This window comes from Mauremys mutica, chromosome 24 (assembly GCF_020497125.1).
Source record: "Mauremys mutica isolate MM-2020 ecotype Southern chromosome 24, ASM2049712v1, whole genome shotgun sequence".
NCBI classification, from domain to species: Eukaryota; Metazoa; Chordata; order Testudines; family Geoemydidae; genus Mauremys; species Mauremys mutica.
This window is the reverse complement of record NC_059095.1, coordinates 13,372,833-13,393,071: the sequence shown is the minus strand read 5'-3', so window position 1 is coordinate 13,393,071 and position 20,239 is coordinate 13,372,833. Positions and strand designations below refer to the sequence as shown.

The 20,239-nt window shown below is 44.6% G+C and overlaps 1 protein-coding gene across 3 annotated transcripts in view; it reads right to left on the bottom strand.

The window, feature by feature from the left end:
- Positions 1-16,361, bottom strand: part of ELAVL1 (ELAV like RNA binding protein 1) — a 96,822-nt gene extending 80,461 nt beyond the window's left edge. The window contains exon 1 of one of the 3 annotated variants that reach the window (XM_044998591.1): positions 16,245-16,361. In XM_044998591.1, coding sequence (XP_044854526.1) covers positions 16,245-16,361 — 117 coding nt within the window. Of the gene's footprint in view, positions 1-4,369; positions 4,567-13,124; positions 13,152-16,244 lie in introns of those variants that run through there. The other 2 variants (XM_044998592.1, XM_044998593.1) reach the window with 2 other exon arrangements.
- Positions 16,362-20,239: the final 3,878 nt, after the last annotated feature.

Sequence of the window (20,239 nt, the reverse complement as noted above, 5' to 3'; positions counted from 1 at the left end):
GCCATTATTCTTTTGAGGATTTTACGCCTTAAGTTTGCTTCCACCAAGGAAGCACATTTTTGGCATCCAGTTTTGATATTATATTTTAAACGGGTACACAAAGCATTCATACCAGTCAGTTATGTCAAAAGAATGTTTAATCAATCTTTTAAAATCGAGCAGTACACCTACATAAATAGTTCCCCATCTTTTAGGCATGAACTGGCAGATTCCAGAGCTATGCTTGAATAAGAGCCACTGAATTTTGCTCTTCCATTAGATCACTGGCTTGCTCTTCTATGCCACCTGAAAGGCATGAATTTGTATTTGTTAAATATGCTGTTTAAAAAGGAACTACTTTGAGTAAGTCAGCTTACCAGAATTTACATAATGGCTAAGCAGGTGGCAAGCTAGGAACAGTGGTGCAAGTAAAATCTATTTCTTATGGGTACTGGGGGGGCACCAGCTAAAAGGGGGCATGTGACCCTCTACGTGATTCCTCCCAGCCCAGGGCCCCCATGCTCTCATGTTACTGGGGGGGAGAGGGGTGGCTCTGTCCTCCTCCTGCTGCGCCAGAGACTTTGGAACAGCAGCTGGGCAGCCCCACGCCAGCAGCTCCTCCGGCACAGCCCTACTGTCCCCAGCCCCGCTCTCTGCCCTTCCACACCAGAGTGCAGGGCTGGGGGCAGTATAGGCACTTGTGTCAGCCAAGGGTGTGGGAAAAAACAACCACCACGCCCCTCAGTTTTACTGAGGGGAAAAAAAGGGCAAGTGTGGACAATGCTTTGTAAGCAGGAGATGCTCTCCTGCCAACAAAGGTACCACCCATCATTGTTGGTGATTGTATTTTGTCAGCAGAAGAGCTCTCCTGCCGCAAACAGCAGCTACACTGAGTGCCTTACAGTGGCCAAGCTTTAGCAGCACAGCTGTGCCGCTGCAAGCTGTGGAGCGTAGACATTGCCTTACATTGGTTAATAACTGAAGTGTTTTAATATCACGTGCTGCGAAGAGCTGCAGGAGACACATTAAAGAGCCACTTGCGGCTCACGAGCCTCAGTCTGAGTATCACTGTTCTAGAGCATAGAGAATGAAACAGAAATCCCTCCTGGAGGCAAAAAATCCAAGAAATGATGTTTTTAATGTGTGGCCAGAGCATCTTTTTAGTCGCTTTGCAAGCATCAGTGATGTAAACATCTGAGACAGATCATGACTGCAGCCCTGCTTTGAATTGTGGAAGTCATGCCACAACCATTTCATTTCAAAAGAGACAGGAATACAAAAAACATTCCAACATCCACTTAGTCAAGATCCTCTTGGGAACAGCACTGGATAACAGACTAAAGCCCTTCGAGAATTTAAAAGTAGAACCAAAGTACAAGAGGACACCACCAGGATGGCCACGGGAACTCTGACAGAGAGAAACTTAGCTAAGTTTTTAAGACCACTTTAGCCTTGAAAAAAAAGTCTGGTATATGGTGGATCAGTTGTTGGGCCTAAGGTTCACTACCACCAAGAAAATGACCTCTATAAGAAACTTAACCTCTTGGGAACTGAGAGGTTCAAAAGGTTTCATCAGTTTTGTCATGTACACATTAAAATCTCAAAGGGTCATGCTCTGTGTTAAGCCAATGGCTGCAGACACACTGATGTAAAATTTTGACTAATTCATGACAGGTAAATAGCCACAAAAGCTATCTAGATGAAATTAGTCATCAGGCTCAGACAGAAGGTAACCAAGTAGCGGTACCAACTTGGATCTGACTGCATCATACGAACCCTTACCATCAAAATACATTCTTCCAGTAGATTTCTTCCAAGGTGACAGGACCCAAACCACCTGATTAGAGATACCATGTCTGTGTCTCTACCCTGTCAACAGCTAAGCTGTCAGTGAGAAGGCTCCCACAATGAGATAAAGCAAGGGTATCTTAGATCAGTGGTTCTCCACAGAGGGTCTGGGGCCACCTGTGGGACTGTAAACAGTTTTCAGGGTGTCCACCAAGCATGGTCAGTATTATACTCACTGGGGCCCAGGGCAGAAAGCTGAAGGCCCACTGCATGGAGCTGAAGCCCAGGGTCCTGAGCCTCTCCACCTGGGGCTGAAGCTAAAGCATAAGCAATGTAGCTTTGCAGGAATCTCCTGTCCTAGATATGAGACCAGACTCTGCCAAAGCCAAATCTCATCAGGCTAACTACAAAAGATGACAAAAGGAGTGAGGTAGAATCCTCTGGCTTTGCATATTCACACACTTGTGAAATACATGTCTCCAACCTCATTTCCTTCCAACTACACTTGTTTATGGACACAGGAACCTCAGTGTCTGGTTCTGATTCAAACACCTACATTCTGTTTCTCTCAGTAAGATGAGGCATATTTACTGTTCGCCAGGGAGGATTAAATTTCCTCCAGAATCTTTCCTGTTAATGAGCTCAAGAGCACTCATGTTTGGGGGAGTTAACTGCAGTCTGTCCCTGTTTCCTAAAAATCTAATTTTATAGTCTTATCAAACAGTGTTCAGGATTCTTGAAGAGAGGTTACCAGCTCTCTTGAAGGGGGAAGCCTGCCTCGGGCAACAGTGTTCTGGCAGGCTACTAGTGATAGAAGGCAGACTAAGTACGTTAGAACCTTTAGAAAAATCCTTTATTTTCTGCCTGCAGAAAAGGGTATTAGGACCCTTTGGCTTCTGCTGTTGAGTCAAAGTACCCAGTGCAGGGGATACTGGGCTTCTTCCTTTTGAAACTAGCCATCAACATGGACAATTTCCAAGGGAAGCCTTTTCTTTTCCCCCCTTATATGAATGTTTGCCAAATGCTTGGTGCTAGGATGGCGAGTGCAAACCCAACAGCCACAACTTCTAGGATGTTTGAGTCATGCAGCACTTCTTTGACTGCAGCCAAGCAGACATTCATTCATGAGGCAGCACCTCTTGCCACTATATCAACTGCATCAAAAGTAGACTGGGTCTGCATCCTCATGAACTAGCTTCATAAGCTCCTGGTATTCTCCTCTTGGAGAAAAAAGGCCCAATGAGGGTTGAGGCCTTCTTACTAAGCTCCACCTGATCTCTGGTCACGAAGACTTATTAGACAATGGCACACAGGTTTACTGGTCTGACTGAAACCACTTTGGAATACATCTCAGTGTCACCATTAAGGATTCTGAGGCACAATACAGTGAACAAAAAGTTCTTTTAATGGCCACCTCCATCACCAAGAGCTTGGGGGGAGGGAGGAGGGGAAAGCAAGAGACTTAGCCAGTGGCATTCTCATGGAGGATGGACTTTGTACAGCTACCTCATCTTGAAGGTAGTCAAAGGATTCACCACACCACACCCTCTCCAGCTAGCTTAAAATAAGGTACCTCACATTTGCAGGGTTGAGAGACTGCAGAACCTTGGAGAGATTACAAATCACAATTTGGCTGACTTAGACAGCTACTGGAAGTAGGTAGGGTTCTTGCCTGAAGAGTCACAGTCTTGTACAGGCAGAGTCCTCTGGCTTATCATTATCCAAAATACAGTTCCTATCACTCTGATAGTTAGTTTACCTTCACTCAAACACCTGGATTTGTTTAGACAACAGAGGGCAGGAGGGCCCTGTAGCACTCTAAGGCCTGGTCTACGCTGGGGCGGGGGTCGAACTAAGGTACGCAACTTCAGCTACGCGACGTCCGCGGCTCCCCCGTCGACTCCGCCACCGCCGTTCGCGGTGGTGGAGTTCCGGAGTCGACGGGAGCATGTTCGGAGTTCAATATATCGTGTCTAGATGAGATGCGATATCGAACTCCGAGAAGTTGATTGCTACCTGCCAATCCGGGCGGGTAGTATGGACGTACCCTGAGTGCTCTGCTAAGCACCAACACTAGCTGTCCAGAGCCCTCAATGCAACTGTGCCAGCATCAAGGCCAGAGTTTCCTTTCCTTGGCTTTGGTGCAAAAAGCACTCTGACTGCACTCAGATCTGACATCTGGTAACAGAGGGCAAGATTAATGCCTTAAAACTGGTACTGGCTTCATCACAGCCTCACAGAACACCCAGAAGTGTTTGGCCAAGACTGAGGAGCACAGAATGGCTCCCCAAATGCAGAAGGGGCCATCCAAAAAGCTTAAAACAGGAGCTGACTAGAATACAGGGTTTCAACTGAAACATGCTGAGGAGCTGTTGACTCTTTGCACCTTCACTTCTTATGCAAAGCTTCATCTTATCCAGCAAAGTGAAGCTCAGTATCATATATGACATATAACAAAGCCATCTGAGCAATGAATATTGGTGGGGGAAGGGACTCCTACATTGATACAGGTGGCGCTGGCACCAAGTTCTGATGGGTGAGCTATCATGGCCAACTCTAGTTTCAGCTCCAAGGGTTTACCCTTTTAAGTACACTGGCTGACCTCAGGAGTCTTCCTGGGCTGCCAAAAGGAAAGCTTCAGTCCTCTGCAAAGAGCTCCTCCTGTTTCTTCAGTGCCATGGTGACACTTGCTGACATGTCACCCATGCAAATCACAGAGGTAAACAACCAACTTGACCATCTGTACTGGACACTGTTCTACCACATAAGTTTTGAACCTACTGAGCAGTCTTCCTTGGAAGCCACACCTGAAATAAAACAAAAGAGACACTACTGCAAGAAGGGAAGACCAATGAACAACCACCAGAGAGAGACTGATACTGAATCACTGAGGTGCCTAGACTCCAACACTAGTGTGCCAAGAACAAAGTTACAACCAAGCATGGCTAAAGAAATAATAACCTCACTCTGGAGTAACTGTGAAGGTCTAAACACTAAGGCACTTGAGTGCTGACAAATTAGGAAAAGCACTCACAGCAAACCCCGCACACATAAAAACAGGTCGAAGTGATGCAGAGGTGGTCCAGTGGAAAAAATAATGTAATCATAATTAAATATTTTATCAAAACATACTCACATGGAGGCAGAATTAAGGTTACAACCATAATTCTGGCATTTACTAACAATTCAGTGCTTGACTTTGTAAGTTTAGTGTTCCTTGAACAGTTTACTTTTAATATGAATTCCCATTTAATTAACACGGCAGCTGTAACAGTTGTTCTACCAAGTTGCAGTTATGTCCACTAGGCAGTCTCCAACATACATGAGATTTTGTTTTTCTGCATTTTATTCTTCATCTTATTCCAAATGAACAACCCTGTCTACCACCTTTGTATGTTGAAAGTATCTGGATATGCCAGACTGATTGCCTTCAGCTAAAAACTCATCTTTCCTTTCACAAATTATTCAAAGCCTACAGAAGAAGTTCTCCCTACTATTTTTAAAACTACTGTAAGAAGAAGTTTGTAGTTTACTTAGCTAAGGGATACCACCTTAGCTAAGTAAAACAATCACAGTTACTTCTGTAGCCTATCTCATCACCCAAAAAGACACACAACTCACACCAGGCCCAAATTCAAGACATTTAATGGTCACAACAATCCCATCTCCACTGCCTCCAACCCTGATAGTACTTTCCTGGGAGGCAATGTGCACATTCTCCACCAGTTGTGATTTTTCCTTCATCCCATCTCTCCCCCCGTGCCCTGGCCTGAATTCCCCCTCATGCACATCCTCTCTTCAGGCCCTCCCATTCTCTCCCTGGCATGGATTCCTCTCCTCCTCTCTTCCCCTACCCTCCAGAGCCTAGATACACTCAACTCTTCCCACTCCTTTTCCCAAATGTCCACCCAAACTACAGATCAATGGACAAAGAGAAAGCAGAAGACACATACACCACTACCCTGATATAACGTGACACAATATAACACAAATTTGGATATAACGCGGTAAAGCGTCGGGGGGGGGGGGGGGCTGCACACTCCAGCGGATCACAGCAAGTTCAATATGACGTGGTTCATTTTTTGGCTCCCAAGGACAGCGTTATATTGGGGTAGGTGTATTTTAACTATCATCTTTGATACAATGCATCCCACAATCTTACTCATAATTTATTTAACTGGCCTGAAAATCACACACACAAAGCTGACTGAAGACATGGAAACAAAAAACATTCTACTAAGTGGCAAAGCTCTGAACTGGGGAGGTGAGATCACTGATACAGGATCACAGGATTTAACATTAGACTCTATAAATATTAGAAACATAGGAAGAAAATAAACATGGCTTGGAAAAATGCAAATAAACCTAAAATACAACCAATAGAGAGGAGAAACCTGGAAGTCAGCAATGCTGATCAAGACCTACGGGTAAGTAGACAGCAAATCGGACACTAGAACTCATCTAATGTATCATTAATTCTCAAAACCTTTTATAATGTAAGATTACAAGCAAAGAATCTTTTAGCCTTTGTATCAACTCACCCATTAGAAAGCAAGGAAATATCCAATTAAGGAGTCATTCCTTAACATCCCACCCTCATTCACAACTCAGTATCATGCACCTCTAACATGTACACACAACACTACAAACTCACTGGACCTCAAAACCTGAACTCCAACTTCAGCTTGTAGACATCTCTTTACTAAATTATTCTATTGTGTTATGTGCACATGAGGGAAACATGAGGTTGGAATCCAGCTTGTGCATTCCATGCAAGTGTTATTAACAGAGAGAACTTGGTGTGGATATTGTGTTAGAGATGCATGGTACTTTGTGATTTATAGGAAAACTCAGAGCAGGTAAACATGAACCATGGGTGTTAAGGGTGGATCAGTAGGGGTTACATTTAATAAGTTTAGATTGCTTACGTTTTTTTGGGTGGTAATTTCCCTGGGTTTTATGAAGAATGGTTGTTTGAGGGGGGGTATCAAGAAAAGGGAAAAGCAATGGGGGAGGGGAAATGTGCACATCCCCTATAGACACCATGCAGTAGTTTCCCTCCCTTCTCCCACTGTTTTCCCCCATGCTAAGTAGGGGCAGGGTTCTCTCCGGGATTACTGTCCCACACAGGAGCTCTTCCCTTCCATTATTTTTGTACCACATAATGCTCATTCTGCCCCCTAGTTCCTGGCACTATTAGTCTCCTTACCAGGCATTATAAGGAAAAGAAAATGTGAGAGCATCAGAATAAAGATAGTGGACTTCAACAAAGCAGACTTTACCAAACAGAGAACTGGTAAGTAACTTCAAAAGAGTTGGCATTTTTTAAACAGACTATTAAGAGCACAAGACAAAACTATCCCACTGCACTGGAAAGATAGGAAGTATGGTAAGAGACCACCTTGGCTTAATCACAAGCTCTTCAATGATCTAAAACTCAAAAAAGAGAGTCTTACAAAAAGTGGAAACTAGGTCAAATTACAAAGGATGAATATATAAAAAACGACTACATAGGGACAAAATTAGAAAGGCCAAGGCACAAAATGAGATTAAACTAGCTAGAAACATAGAAGAGTAAGAAGAAAACATTTTACAAATACACTGAAAGCAAGAGGAAGATCAAGGACAGGGTAGGCCCATTATGCCATGAGAAGGGGAAAAAACAACAGAAAATATGGAAGTGGCAGAAGTGCTAAATGACTTTTTTGCTTCAGTTTTCACCAAAAAGACTCAACATCTATCATAGTGAATGCCAGTGAAAATGAGGTGGGATAGAAGCTAAAATAGGGAAAGAACAAGTCTTCAAGTCACCAGGGCCTGATTAAATATCTCCTTGAGTATTCTAGGATGTATCTGAGCTATTAACAATTATCTTCAAAAAGTCATAGAATATGGATAAGATTCCAGAGGACTGTAAAAGAAAAATATAGTGTCAATCTATAAAAAGGGAAATAAGGACAACCTGGGGAAATACAGACCTGTCATCTTAACTTCAGTACCTAGAAAGATAATGGAGCAAATAATTAAGCAATCAATTTACAGACATCTAGAAAATAAGAAGTTGGTAAGTAACAGTCAACATGGATTTGTCAAGAATAAATTGCGTCAAACCAACCTAACAGCTTTCTTGGACAGGGTAACAAGCCTTGTGGATAGGGGGAAAAAGAGGTAGATGTGGTATATCTTGACCTTAGTAAGGCTTTTGATACAGTCTCACATTACCTTCTCATAAATAATAGGAAAATACGACCTAGATGGAGGTGCTAAAAGGTGGGTGCACAACTGGTTGGAAAACCATCCCCAGAGATTAATGATCAGCAGTTCACAGAGAAGCTGGAAGGGCAAATTGACTGGGGTCCCGCAGGGATCAGTTCTGGGTCCAGTTCTGTTCAATATCTTCATCAGTGATTTAGATAATGGAATAGAGAGTACACTTATAAAGTTTGTGGATGATACCAAGCTGGGAGAGGTTGCAAGTGCTTTGGAGGATAGGATTAAAATTCAAACTGATCTGGACAAACTAGAGAAATGATCTGAAGTAAAGAGGTGAAATTCAATAAGGACAAATGCAAAGTACTCCACTTAGGAAGGAATAATCAGTTGCACACATACAAAATGGAAAATGACTGCCTAGGAAGGAGTACTACGGAAAGGGATCTGGGGGTCATAATGGACCAAAAGCTAAATATGAGTCAACAGTGTAATGCTGTTGCAAAAAAAAGTAAACATCATTCTGGGATGTATTAGCAGGAGTGTTGTAAGCAAGACACAAGAAGTAATTCTTCCGCTCTACTCCGCACTGATTAGGCCTCAACTGGAGTAGTGTGTCCAGTTCTAGGCGCCACATTTCAGGAAAGATGTGGACAATTTGGAGAAAGTCCAGAGAAGAGCAACAAAAATGATTAAAGGTCTAGAAAACATGACCTATGACAGAAGATTGAAAAAATTGGGATTGTTTAGTCTGGAGAAGAGAAGACTGAGGGGGCATGATAACAGTTTTCAAGTACATAAAAGGCTGTTACAAGGAGGAGGGAGACAAATTGTTCTTGTTAAACTCTGAGAACAGGACAAGAATCAATGGACTTAAATTGCAGCAAGGGCGGTTTAAGTTGGACATTCGGAAAAAACTTCCTCTCAGGGTAGTTAGGCACTGGAATAAATTGCCTAGAAAGATTGTGGAATCTCCATCGTAGGAGATTTTTAAGAGCAGGCTGGACAAACACCAGTCAGGGATGGTCTAGATAATACTTAGCCCTGCCATGAATGCAGGGCACTGGACTAGATGACCTTTCAAAGTCCCTTCCAGTCCTACTATTCTATGAATAAAATAATAGAAGCATGTAAGGACAAATTCAGAAAGGTTAAGACAAAAAAGGGAATTACACCTAGCAAGGTACATAAAAGGCCTTAAGAAGAGGTTTTTTAAAATACATTAGGAACAAGAGAGAGGAAGGAAAGTGTAGGTTCTCTACTCAACAGGAAAGGAGAGCTAATAATAGAAGACATCAAGAAGGCTGAAGTGTAACTATTTTGCTTCAGTCTTCACTAAAAAGGCAAACTGCGACCAGATATTTAACAAAATTAAGATTAACAAGAAGGAAGGAACAAGCCAAAATAGGGATAGAACAGGTTAAAAAATATTTAGGTAAGTTATGTATGCAGGTCAGCAGGGTTGGATGAAATGTACCTTAGGGTACTTAAACTATCTGAAACAACTTGGAACCATTACCAATTATCTTTAAGAACTCACGGAGGACAGGGAGGTCCCAGAGGACTGGAGAAGAGTAAATGTAGTACCTATCTTTAAAAAGAGGGGTGAAGGAAGAGGACCTGGGGAATTATAGATCAGTCAGCCTAGCTTGGATACCTGAAAAGATACTGGGACAAAATATTAAACAATCAATCTGTAAGCACCTAGAGGATAACAGGGTTGTAAGTAAAAGACAACATGGATTTTGTCAAGAATACAACAAGCCAAACCAACCTAATTTCTTTTTCTAATAGTATTACTGCCCTGGTTGTTGGTAGGGGGTGGGAAGGGAAGGAAAGATGTAGACATGATATATCTGGATTTTAGAAAGGCTTCTAACAGTCCCACATAACATTCTCATAAGCAAACTAGGGAAACATGGTCTAGAAGAAGCTCTATAACGGTGGGTGCAAAACTGGTTGAAGGATCATACCCAAAGAGCAGTTATCAATGATTTGCTGACAGACTGGGATGGCATATCTAGTAGGTCACACAGGAGTCTGACTTGGGTCTCGTAGTATTCAGTAATTACTTGCATAACAGAGAGGAGAGTATGCTTATATATAATCTGTGGGTGACACCAAGCTGGAAGAAGTTGCAAGAACTTTGGAGGACAGAATTAGAATTCAAAACAACCTTGACAAATTGAGAATTGGTCAGAAATCAACAAGATGAAATTCAGTACAGACAAGTACTACACTTAGGAAGAAAAGAAAAATTCACAACTTTAAAATGGGAAATAACTGCCTAGGCAGTAATACTTCTGAAAAGGATCTGGGGGTTATAGTGGATAACAAACTGCATATGAGTCAACAAGCTGCAAAAAAAAAAAAAATGAGTATCATTCTGGAGTGTATTAACAAGAGTGTTGTAAGACACGGGAGGCAACTGTCCCACTTACTCAGCACTGAGTCCAGTTTTGGGCACCACACATTAGGAAAAATGTGGATAAATTGGAGACAGTCCAGAGGAGAGCAATGAAAATGATATAAGGTATATAGAATACCTGACCTCTGAAGAGGGGTTTAAAAAAAAATGGACGTTTAGTCTTGAAAAAGTGTTGACCTGATAGTCTTTGAATATGTTAAAGGCGGTTATAAAGAGGACAATGATCAATTGTTTTCCATGTCCACAGAAGTATTGGGCTTGACCTACAGAAAGAGATTTAGGCTAGATACTAGGAAAAGCAAAGCAAAGTTACATGTTTCAGCCCTGCCACTTGGGGCTCAGGCTTCAGATTAGGCTCAAGTATCACACTGAAATGTAAGTACAATATTTATATTCCAATTGATTTATTTTATCAATGTGGCAAAAATAAGAAAGTAAGCAATTTTTCAGTAATAGTGTGCTGGGACACTTCTGCATTTTTATGTCTGATTTTGGAAGCAAGTAGTTGGGGTACACATGACAAATCAAGACTCCTGAAAGGGGTACAGTAGTCTGGAAAGGTTGAGAACCACTGTGTCAGACCAGTGATCAATCTAACCCAATGTCCTCTCTTCTGATAGTGGCCAATGCCAGTTGCTTCAGAAAGAATGAACAGAATAGGGTAATTATTGAGTGATCCATCGCGCCATCCACTCCCAACTTCTGGCAGTCAGAGGCTAGGGTAACCCAGAGGATAGGCTTGCATCTCTGACCATCTTGGGTAATAGCCATCCAGGAACTTATCTAATTATTTTTTAAACTTACAACATCCTTCACAACATCCCCTATACTGGTTGACTGTGCACTGCATGAAGTAGCACTTCCTTAAGTTTGTTTTAAACCTGCTACTTATTAATTTCACTGGGTGAGCCCTGGTTCTTGTGTTATGTGAAGGAGTAAACAGCACTTCCTTATAAACCTTCTCCGCACCATTCATGATTTTATAGTCCTCTAGCACAGGGGTGGCCAACCTGTGCCTGAGAAGAAGCCAGAATTTACCAACGTACATTGCCAAAGAGCCACAGAGATACATCAGTGGCCCCACACATGAGCTCCCCAGCGCCTCCCACCCACCAGCGCCTCCCCCTCTCTACCCGCACCTCCTGATCAGCTGTTTCATGGCATGCAGGAGGCTCTGGGGTGGGAGGGAGGAGGAGTGAAGGCACTGCAGGCTCAGGGGAGGGGGCAGGAAGGGGTGGAGTGGGGGCAGGGCACATTGGAAAGTTGGCACCTGTAGCTCCAGCTCGAGTCGGTGCCTATACAAGGAGCCACATATTAACTTCTGAAGAGCTGCGTGTGACTCTGGAGCCACAGGTTGGCCACCTCTGCTCTAGCTATCCCCCCTTAGTCATCTGTTTTCCAAGATGAAAAGTCTCAATCTTTTTAACCTCTCCTCATATGGAAGCTGTTCCATCCCCCTAATCATTTTTGCTGCCCTTCTCTGTACCTTTTCCAGTTCTGATATTTTTTTTGAACCAGGGTAACCAGAACTGCACAGAGTATTCAAAGGGTGAGTGTACCATGGATTTATATAGTGGCATTATGATTTTTCCATCTTATTATCTATCCCTTTCCTAATGGTTCATAAAAGCAGCAAAGAGTCCTGTGGCACCTTATAGACTAACAGATGTATTGGAACATGAGCTTTCGTGGGTGAATACCCACTTCGTCAGATGCATCCAAAGCTCATGCTCCAATATGTCTGTTAGTCTATAAGATGCCACAGGACTCTTTGCTGCTTTTACAGATCCAGACTAACACGGCTACCCCTCTGATACTAATGGTTCATAACATTGTTAACTTTTTAGACTACCGCTGCACATTGAGTGGATGTTTTCACAGAACTATCTATGATGATTCCAGGATCTTTCCTGGGTGGTAACAGCTAATTTAAACCCCATCATTTTATATGTATACTTGGGATTATGTTTTCCAATGTGCATCACTTCCGTTTATCAACACTGAATTTCATCTGCCTTTTTATTCCCTAGTCACCCAGTTTTGTGAGATCTTTTTGTAACTCTTCGCAGTCAGCTTTGGCTTTAGTTACCTTGAGTAGCTTTGTATTATCTGCAAATTTTGCCACCTCATTGTTCACCCCTTTTTCCATATCATTTATGAATACACTGAACAGTACTGGTCCCAGTACAGACCCCTGGGGGACACCACTATTTACCTCGCCCCATTCTGAAAACAGACCATTTATTTCTATCCTTTGCTTTCTGTCTTTTAATCAGTTACTGATTAATGAGAGGATCCCTCTTATCCCATGACTGCTTACTATGCTTAAGAGCCTTTGGTGAAGGACCTTGTCAAAGGCTTTCTGAAAGTCCAAGTATATTATATCCACTGGATCACCCTTGTCCACGTGTTTGTTTGACCCCCCTCAAAGAATTTTAATAGATTGGTGAGGCATGATTTCCCTTTACAAAAACCATGTTGTGTTCATCTGGGTGTCTGGTAATTCTGTTATTTAAGTTAGGCTTATCAGCCTGTAATTGCCAGGATCACTTCTGGAATCTTTTTTAGAAACTGGTATCACATTAGCTATCCTCCAGTCACAAGCTTATGCCCAAATAAATTTGTTAGTCTCTAAGGTGCCACAAGAACTCCTGGGTTTTTTTCCCAGCATAGTTAGTAAGTTAAACAATAAGTTTAAAAATAGTTATATATCACCAACATTCGATGACATAAGAACCCATATGGATGTGAACGTATGAGGTCAGCAGTCTGGGGTTTCTAGGTACCAAGGTCATGTAGCTGCAAAGATCAAAAAAACTGGAGACACTCTGATGTATTTCTGAAAAAGAGGATTTTAAAATTTATATAGTGTCCAGCAGCACATACTAATGTTCCTAAGACCCTCAAAAATTAGAGGGAGCCTCAGAGTGTTCTGTATTTTTAGGGCTTGTTTACACTTGGAAGTTTACCAGAATAGCTATTCTGGAATAGTTGTTTCAGTATAACCCCCCCGTGTGGACACTTATTCCAAAGTAAGACTGCTCACACAGGGCTTGTACCAATGTAACTATTCTGGAGTAATTATTCCAGAATAGCTACTCCCATAAACTTCCAGGGCTTCAGATAGTAAGGGCCCATGAAAATCAGATGTCTGACATAACCTTAACCATGATGCCACTAACTTTTCCATAATACATCTCTACCCTGAAATTCTTACAATCAACATAGGTATCAAAGAAAAGGGGGAAAAATCACTTCAGGAAACAGAGGGTGAAGGTTCCTGGGACTGCTTAGAGAGGTTTTAAAGGAAAGAGGTTGGACTTCTGGCGGATGTAGACAAGATGTTGCAGCTATAGAAGGTAAAAGTGATAGAAGGCACAAAACTAGGAATGGGGAAAGGAGACAAAGATTTGACCTTTTGTTAGGATGATGGTGTGGATTCTTTCATTGTACTTTTGTTACCCCAGAAGAAGACAGAACTGGAAAGAGGTGACCTGGCTGGAGGGCTAGACCACAGAAGACATAGCCACAAACAGGCCATCGCAGGGACCAAGAAGTGATCACTAGGGGTTGCTAGAGGCTAAGACGACTGTAACACCATGACCTATTGCTAGGGCTTCAACGGTAGTGAACGTAGCCATAGATGCCGACTCTGTGGGTGCTCTGGGGCTGGAGCAGCCCCAGGGAAAAATTGGTGGGTGCTCTGCACCCAATGGCAGCCAAGCTTCCCACACCACCTCACCTCCGCCTCCTCCCCTGAGCATGTCGCATCCCCGCTTCTCCGCCTACAAAGATTTGAAGAAGGCAAAAGGATAAGGAAGCAGAGAGTGAATAATGAGAAGAGACAGAGATGGTGGGGGTCAATGGCAATGCAGAGCCTTCTATGAGGATTATGCTCCTTTTATGAATTCAGAGACAGGAAGCCAAGGAAGGATCACAGTAACATTAAGTCACAAGAAAGAAAGATGACTTTGGCAGCAGCATTTCAAACAGACTGGAAGGAGAAGAAACAACAGAAAGAGAGGTCAGACAAGAGATTACAGTAATAAAGGCAAGAAGTGACCAGGATATGAACAAGCATTTCAGCAGTCAATACAGGACAAATTTTGAAGAAAGAAGGAACAGGTGTTAGCAAAAAGACAATATGGGGCAGAGTAGAATAAAAGGTCATAGCAAGATTACAGACTGAGACACAAGAAAGAGTAGAGTTATTAATGAAGACAGAAAAGAGAAATTAGGAGAAAAGATGAGAAGGTCTACTTACCAGTAACTAGTTTTGAGTAGATTGTCAGTACACATCCTCATTCCTGGAATGCAGGATGCATAGGCCAGCACTGCCAACACAGAAGTTGAGATAGTGGCTGGACACCCAAGATGTCAGCATCAGCTAAGTATGCTAGAATGGATGGGGGTATGGAAGTGTCATGAGTATATAGGCATATAGGGGTGATAATTAATTTATAAGTGGTGATGAAGTCAGAAAGAGGACAGTATACAGAAGAAGCGAAAACGGAGAACTGAAGGACAATGGCAGACAGAAAGAGGTGAGTATGAAAAACTGTTTAAAGGAAACTAAGTTTTCAGCAACTCTAACTAATTGTATGACACCCCATCTATTCAATACATCATCCAAAGTGCAAGATAAGGAAGAAAAAGAAAAATATCACAACAATCAAGAGGATTAAGTCATCAACCACATCAAAGGCAGCAAAAATGAATGAGAACACTCTATATGATAAAGCCCCTTCCTCCTTATCCCCCACAATATCAACATATCCAAGACCCCATGACCCAAAACATTCCCCCATCTGATTCTACCAGGGCACAAAACACACCTTTCCACACATACACTCCCCCCAAACATCATACACATGCTCCGCTCCACACATACACTTCATCATCAATCACCCTGCATCAGAAGCAGATACAACACACGCTCTCCCCATGGGCCAGATCCACATACACACACTCTCCACGCACACATTCTTCCTATCACCCAGCTCACTACACATACAGGTGGTCAATACACTCGGCTTTACTTGAAAAATCTCTCACCAGAGCACCCTCACGGATGGTAACACGAGTGGAGCACTAATATAGCCAAGGTTTCACACAGTCTCCGGCATTTAACACGATGTGGGGTAACCTTATTCAGAGCAGGTCTAACTTACAGTGCTAATGTGAGTGCACATGGGATCCCTGTCCACACAGGGATATTTCGTGGTATTCACCCACGAAAGTTCGTGCTCCAATACGTCTGTTAGTCTATAAGGTGCCACAGGACTCTGCTGCTTTTACAGATCCAGACTAACACGGCTCCCCCTCTGATACTGTCCACACTAGTACTCCCACCCAGCGCGACCACTAGTCAGTGGAGTCGCTCTAGTCTTACCAATAGTGGGAAATTTAAAGAGAACAAAAAAAGAAGAAAAAAAAAAACACACAACCCATGATGTAGACAAGCCCACACTCGCTCCCCCGGGCCTGCATCCTGCACACACAATACCACTGCAACCAGCTCCACTTCTCCCCTCCACAGGCCCCAGCTCCGGTCTGATGTGCCCCCGCAGGCCCAGGGTCTCCCCCTGCCCGTACACACAGGCCCAAGGTCTCCCCACACACACAGGCCCCGGTCTCCCCCCGCCCACAGGCCCAGGGTCTCCCCTCCACACACAGGCCCAGGGTCTCCCCCTCCCCCCACACACAGGCCCCGGGTCTCCCCCGCAGGCCCAGGCCACAGCCTCGCTCTCGCGCCCAGCGTAGCCCGCCCTCCCACCGGCAGGAGGCAAGTCCGGCCTGGCCCCAGCCTACCCGCACACCTCGCCCGACCCGGCCTCACCTGGCGGCGGCTCCGGCAGGGCCTGGGCAGCGGGAGGGTAACAGCTCCGCAGCGCGCACAACAAGCCGCTCGCTGCGCCGCCTGCACACGCCCCCCGCTCCGCCCGCCGAGCCCCATTGGTTCCTTTGCGCACGTGGCCGGCGCCCTATTGGAACAACGCTCAGTCCGTCAATCGTACCCCCGGGGCGGGCTCTCCCGGCGGGCGGGAGCGGAGGCCGGGATGGGGGGAGCCTGGCGCGGGAGCGCCGGGCCTGGAGCGGGGAGAGCCGGGGATGGCGGGGAGCCACCTGGGCTGCCTTCCCAATGGCCCGCGGGCCCCTTTTCGTGGCGCTTGCTGTGTCTCGGGAGGAAGGACCCATCTCCTGTCCAGACCAGAACTAGCCCCCTGTGTGGATGCTCCCGTTAGCCCAAAGCTGCTTCCACCACTTGGGGAGCATGTTCACTGGCACGTGTAGCAGCTGGCCTTGGCAGGGTCCAGGCTGGAGCGGGGCTGCTAGAGCAGAGGCTTGTTCGTGTGTTTTTTAGAGAGTGAGACACTCAGGTCACTGGTTTGATTCGGAGGGGGAGAAAACTCTTTATCTACTTAGACATGTCTGCTTGCAAAACCGATGGCAATACGGTCACAGAAGGCAAAGAGACAATTGTCAGCCTAAACATTCATTTTCCTTTAGGCTAAAGAAATGAGGAAATGAAGGAATGAATGAAAGGAGTAAACAAAGGTCAGGCTACAAATATAGGAGTAAAAGGCTCACGAGGGCAGAAGGCTTCAAAGTGACAGTTTTGGCAGTGGATACTGATGTTCATCCTTCCTCTGCTCCCAAGCATTTTTGGCCAAAGCAAAATCATGGGCACCTTAAGCACTCTTTCATAGGTCCTGGCAAGTAGGAGTCTTTCTGCCTTTCAAGCACCTATTTGGCCTGGCCCCAATTCTACTTGCAGAGATGGAACAAAACTCTTAACACTCCCTGGCTACAAATCTTCAGAGTAATAGGGTGGTAAGGGTGAAAAGCAAGAAGCTGGAATCATTGAAAAGCTCTAGCAGCATTCACTAATATCAAAAGACATGACTGGGTGAAATGAGCTCTTTGTGTGGGGGGCCGATATCAAAACACAGGACACAAAGAGAAATAGATGGTTACAGTACAAGTCAATGTTTGTGCTAAGGTGAACATGAAAGCTGCTCTACCCCAAAATAGTAGGCCAGCTATTTTAATGCAAAACGCATTGTGTTGTGTAAAGGCGTGACAATGATTTGAAGCAATGCCACCATTTTACTGCACTGTGTTAATTTTTTAAAGAAAGTGTGATGCTGTTTTGAGGGAATGTCTTCATTTTGTGTTGTTAAATTCCAATGCCATATGATGACACATCTGTGCAATGCCTTCGTGTTGCATTAGGATATGGCATTTTTTTTAAATGTAATGCTAGTTTGTCACAATGCAATTACAGACTCCTTCTTTAAGGCCAGAAGGGACCATCATGATCAACTAGTCTGACATGCACATCACAGACCACAGAACCTCACCTCCTGAAATAGGCAATTAACCTCTAGATGAGTTATTGAAGTCCTCAAAACTTGATTTAAAGACTTAAAATGACAGAGAACCCACCACTTACTCTAGTTCAAACCAGCAAGTGACCCATGCCCCATGCTGCAGAGGGAGGCAAAAAAACCCCAGAGTCTCTGACAATCTTACCCAGGGAAAAATTCCTTCATGACCTCAGATATGGCAATCAGTTAACGTAGACCTTGAACAAGCGGCAAAAAAAAACAACCACCACCCCCTCCACCGCCCATGATCGCTGGCACTTCGGCACTGCCGCCGCTTCTTTGGCGGCAATTCGGTGGCAGGTCCTTCCCTCCAAGAGGGACTGGGGCACCTGCCACCGAATTGCCACTGAAAAGCCATTTGTGCCAGCCCTGCATTTGGCACAACTCAAACATGTTGAATGATGTTATGTTGCTATACAATGCAACATTAATACATTTAAATGCAATTAAATAATGGTGTGAGGACATTTGAAGAAACTTGGTGACAATTCAGCAAAACCTCCTCAACTTGTGATTCTGAACACAGTACAGCAGTGTTATGATGTTATGTTTACATATCACTACATATTGAGATGTTTGTTACAGAAGGATGGTGTTCTGAGAAATAACAATGACTTTTCAGCTCCATGCCATGATGTCACACAATGTAGTGATGACATTTGACAAACAGTGAAGCTCTCCAGTATCATGAAAAATCATGGAGCAGGTCCCCAAGGAATCCATTTTGAAGCACTTGGAAGATAGGAAGTTGATCAGGAACAGTTGACCTGGATTCACCAAGGGCAAGTCATGCCTGACCAACCTGATTGCCTTCTATGATGAGATAATTGGCTCTGTGGATATGGGTAAAGTGGTGGACGTGACACATCTTGACTTTAGCAAAGCTTCTGATACAGTCTCCCATAGTATTCTTGCCAGCAAGTTAAAGAAATATGGATTGGATGAATGGACTATAAGGTGAATAGAAAGCTGGCTAGATCATCGGGCTCAATGGGTAGTGATCAACGGCTTGATGTCTAGTTGCCAGACAGTAGAAACTGGAGTGCCCCAGAGGGCAGTCCTGGGACCGTTTTTGTTCAACATGGGATTCTTCCGTCCTAAGTGCAGGAGTCTGCACTTGTCCTTGTTGAACCTCATCAGATTTCTAAGCAGCAGTTCTGCAGAAAAGGACCTGGGGATTACAGTTGATGAGAAGCTAACAGCATATTGGGCTGCATTAGTAGGAGCATTGCCCTCAGATCTAGGGAAGTGATAATTCCTCTCTATTCGGCACTGGTGAGGCCACATCTGGAGTATTTTGTCCAGTTTTGGGCCCTCTATTACAGAAAGGTTGTGGAGAAATTGGAGAGAGTCCAGCAGAAGGCAGTGAAAATGATTAGGGGGCTGGGGCACATAACTTACGAGGAGAGGCTGAGGTAACTGGGCTTGTTTAGTTTTCAGAAGAGAAGAGTGAGGGGGGATTTGATAGCTGCTTTCAACTACCTGAAGGGGGGTTCCAAAGAGGATGGAGGATGGAGCTCGGGTGTTCTCGGTGGTGGCAGATGTCAGAACAAAGAGCAATGGTCTCAAGTTGTAGTGGGGGAGGTCTAAGTTGGATATTAGGGAAAACTATTTCACTAGGTGGGTGGTGAAGCACTGGAATGAGTTCCCTAGGGAGGTGGTGGAATCTGCATCCTTAGAGGTGTTTGAGGCCCGCCTTGACAAAGCCTTGGCTGGGATGATTTACTTGGGGTTGGTCCTACTTTGAGCAGGGGGTTGGACTGATGACCTCCTGAGGTCTCTTCCAAACCTAATCTTCTATGATGGTGACATTTCAATGACATGTAGCAATGATGGCTTCAGACACAGTGCAGCAGCATTTGTACATGTCATAAAGACATTTCAGCATGGGACTGTGATGTCACACATGTAGTGATGGTAGTTGACAGAGTGGCACCATATCGCCTCTATAGTGATGGTATTTGACATGGTGCAAGGGTAATTTCTGAGGTGTTGCAATGACATTTGATCATGCACTGTGACATCACACCATGCAGCGATGGCAACTGACACCATGCAGTGCCATTCTGAGGGGTTGCACTATCTCAGCATGGCACTGCGAGGAAACCATGTGGTGATGGATGCCACACGGTGTGGTGGGGCCGTGAGATGTCCCCCTAGAAGTACCTTCTCATGGCCCACCAGCACCCTGTCCTGGCAGCACGTGCCCTGCTCTGCCAGACCCCCATGTGGTAGCAGCCAGTCTGGGCAGCCCCCAGCCCCCTGGTGCACAAAGTACCAGCCGGGCTCCAATGGCCTCACCAGTCCCCGCTCCTCAGTCCTCCCCTCCCCCATAACGGTCGCTCTGTACTCGCGCCACGCAGAGGTGGCGAGATCCACTCCGCTAAAGAGCGATGGGATGGCACGTGACCACTCCCGGGAGAGGGGGCCGAAGGGAGCGCGT